The 1,250-nt window shown below is 56.2% G+C and overlaps 1 protein-coding gene across 1 annotated transcript in view; it reads right to left on the bottom strand.

Moving 5' to 3' along the window:
* Positions 1-8: 8 nt before the first annotated feature.
* Positions 9-1,250, bottom strand: part of SELENOM (selenoprotein M) — a 2,743-nt gene continuing 1,501 nt past the window's right edge. Inside the window, 4 exon segments of the mRNA XM_027771583.1 lie at positions 9-289; positions 364-442; positions 975-1,009; positions 1,233-1,250. Of these exon segments, the coding sequence (XP_027627384.1) occupies positions 131-289; positions 364-442; positions 975-1,009; positions 1,233-1,250 (291 nt within the window). The 3' untranslated portion in view covers positions 9-130.

Genomic DNA, 1,250 nt, shown 5'->3' on the forward strand with positions numbered 1-1,250 from the left:
ATCCCAGTCCTGCTGGCTCCGGGGACAGCACATCGGCCCCCAGCAAGGGAGGTGCTCCCGGGATGCTGAGCGCTTCATTCGGTCTCCGGGACTCAGGCAGGGTTGCTCCAGCTCTGCAGTGCTCCTGGACCTACAGGTCGGCGCGGTCCGAAGTCCCATCAGGGGCCTTAGCAGGAGCCCTCTCGTACTCCGGGGGCACACGTGCGTCGGGCGCCGACTTGCGGTAGAAGCCGAGCTCTTGCATCAGCGCGTTTATCTCCTCACGGGTCATGTCACTCAGAGGGATGCGCTGAGGAGGGAGGGGGGATGTCAGCGTGCAGGCCCCGCCTCCGGCCACGCCCCCACCGCCTCCCAGGACCTCACCTCCAGTTCCTCATAGCGGTGGCCCAGCAGCACGAGTTCAGGGTCGGCCCCAGGGAGGTGTTTCATCACCAGGTTGTGGCTGGAGGTGGTGTTAAGGGGAGTAGATGGGCGGAGAGACTTGGGGGCTCCCAAGGCCTTGTTGATATGAACAACAGTAGCCAGTTGTACAACACTTACTCTGTGCCCTGATGGGACCGGGATCCCCACTTATGCGTGAGAAAATTAGGGTTCAAAGACGTGAATGGCCCCTCCTCTTTGTTCTGTTTTTAATGTCTTTTATTATTATTATTATTAATTATTATTATTTTACATTGAGAGACAAAGAGAGAGAGGGAAAGTGAGAAAGCAAGCTGCCAGGTCCAGGACTCGAAGGGATGGCTATGTGGGAGTCCAGCACCTCAACCACCACAGCATCTACTGGCCCCCCCTCCACTTCATTCTTTGGCAACCACCACTAGTCAGTCTCTGGCCTGCCCACCCAGAGACCATCTCAGAATTCTCTAGGCAGTCACTACCAAAAACCGCTTGCCACCCTTATCTACAAATCTACAGGGATGGAGATTTTGTTCAGGTGCCTTCCCCATCTCCCCTTCCCCAGAACAAAAGGATACTACAATGGAATGTCCTGGGTGACGAAGGCCTTCACCTGGGAAGAAACCAGAGCATTAGAAAAGATGACCCTAACCCCCTCCAGGGACAGACAGGAAACCGAAGGCCAGCGGAGTCATGCAGCCAGTCAGGGGAAAGTGATCCACACCCAGCACAGACATCCTTCCATAACTCCAATCATTGGGACCATGCTGCCCACTCCCCAACAGTCTTGGGGGGTTGCGGAGGGCAGAGTTGGGGACTCCTTCCTTCAGACTCACCTCCTTTAGGCGGTTCAG

The sequence above is a fragment of the Tupaia chinensis genome, unplaced genomic scaffold, assembly GCF_000334495.1.
Source record: "Tupaia chinensis unplaced genomic scaffold, TupChi_1.0 Scaffold000226_1, whole genome shotgun sequence".
Classification (NCBI taxonomy): domain Eukaryota; kingdom Metazoa; phylum Chordata; class Mammalia; order Scandentia; family Tupaiidae; genus Tupaia; species Tupaia belangeri.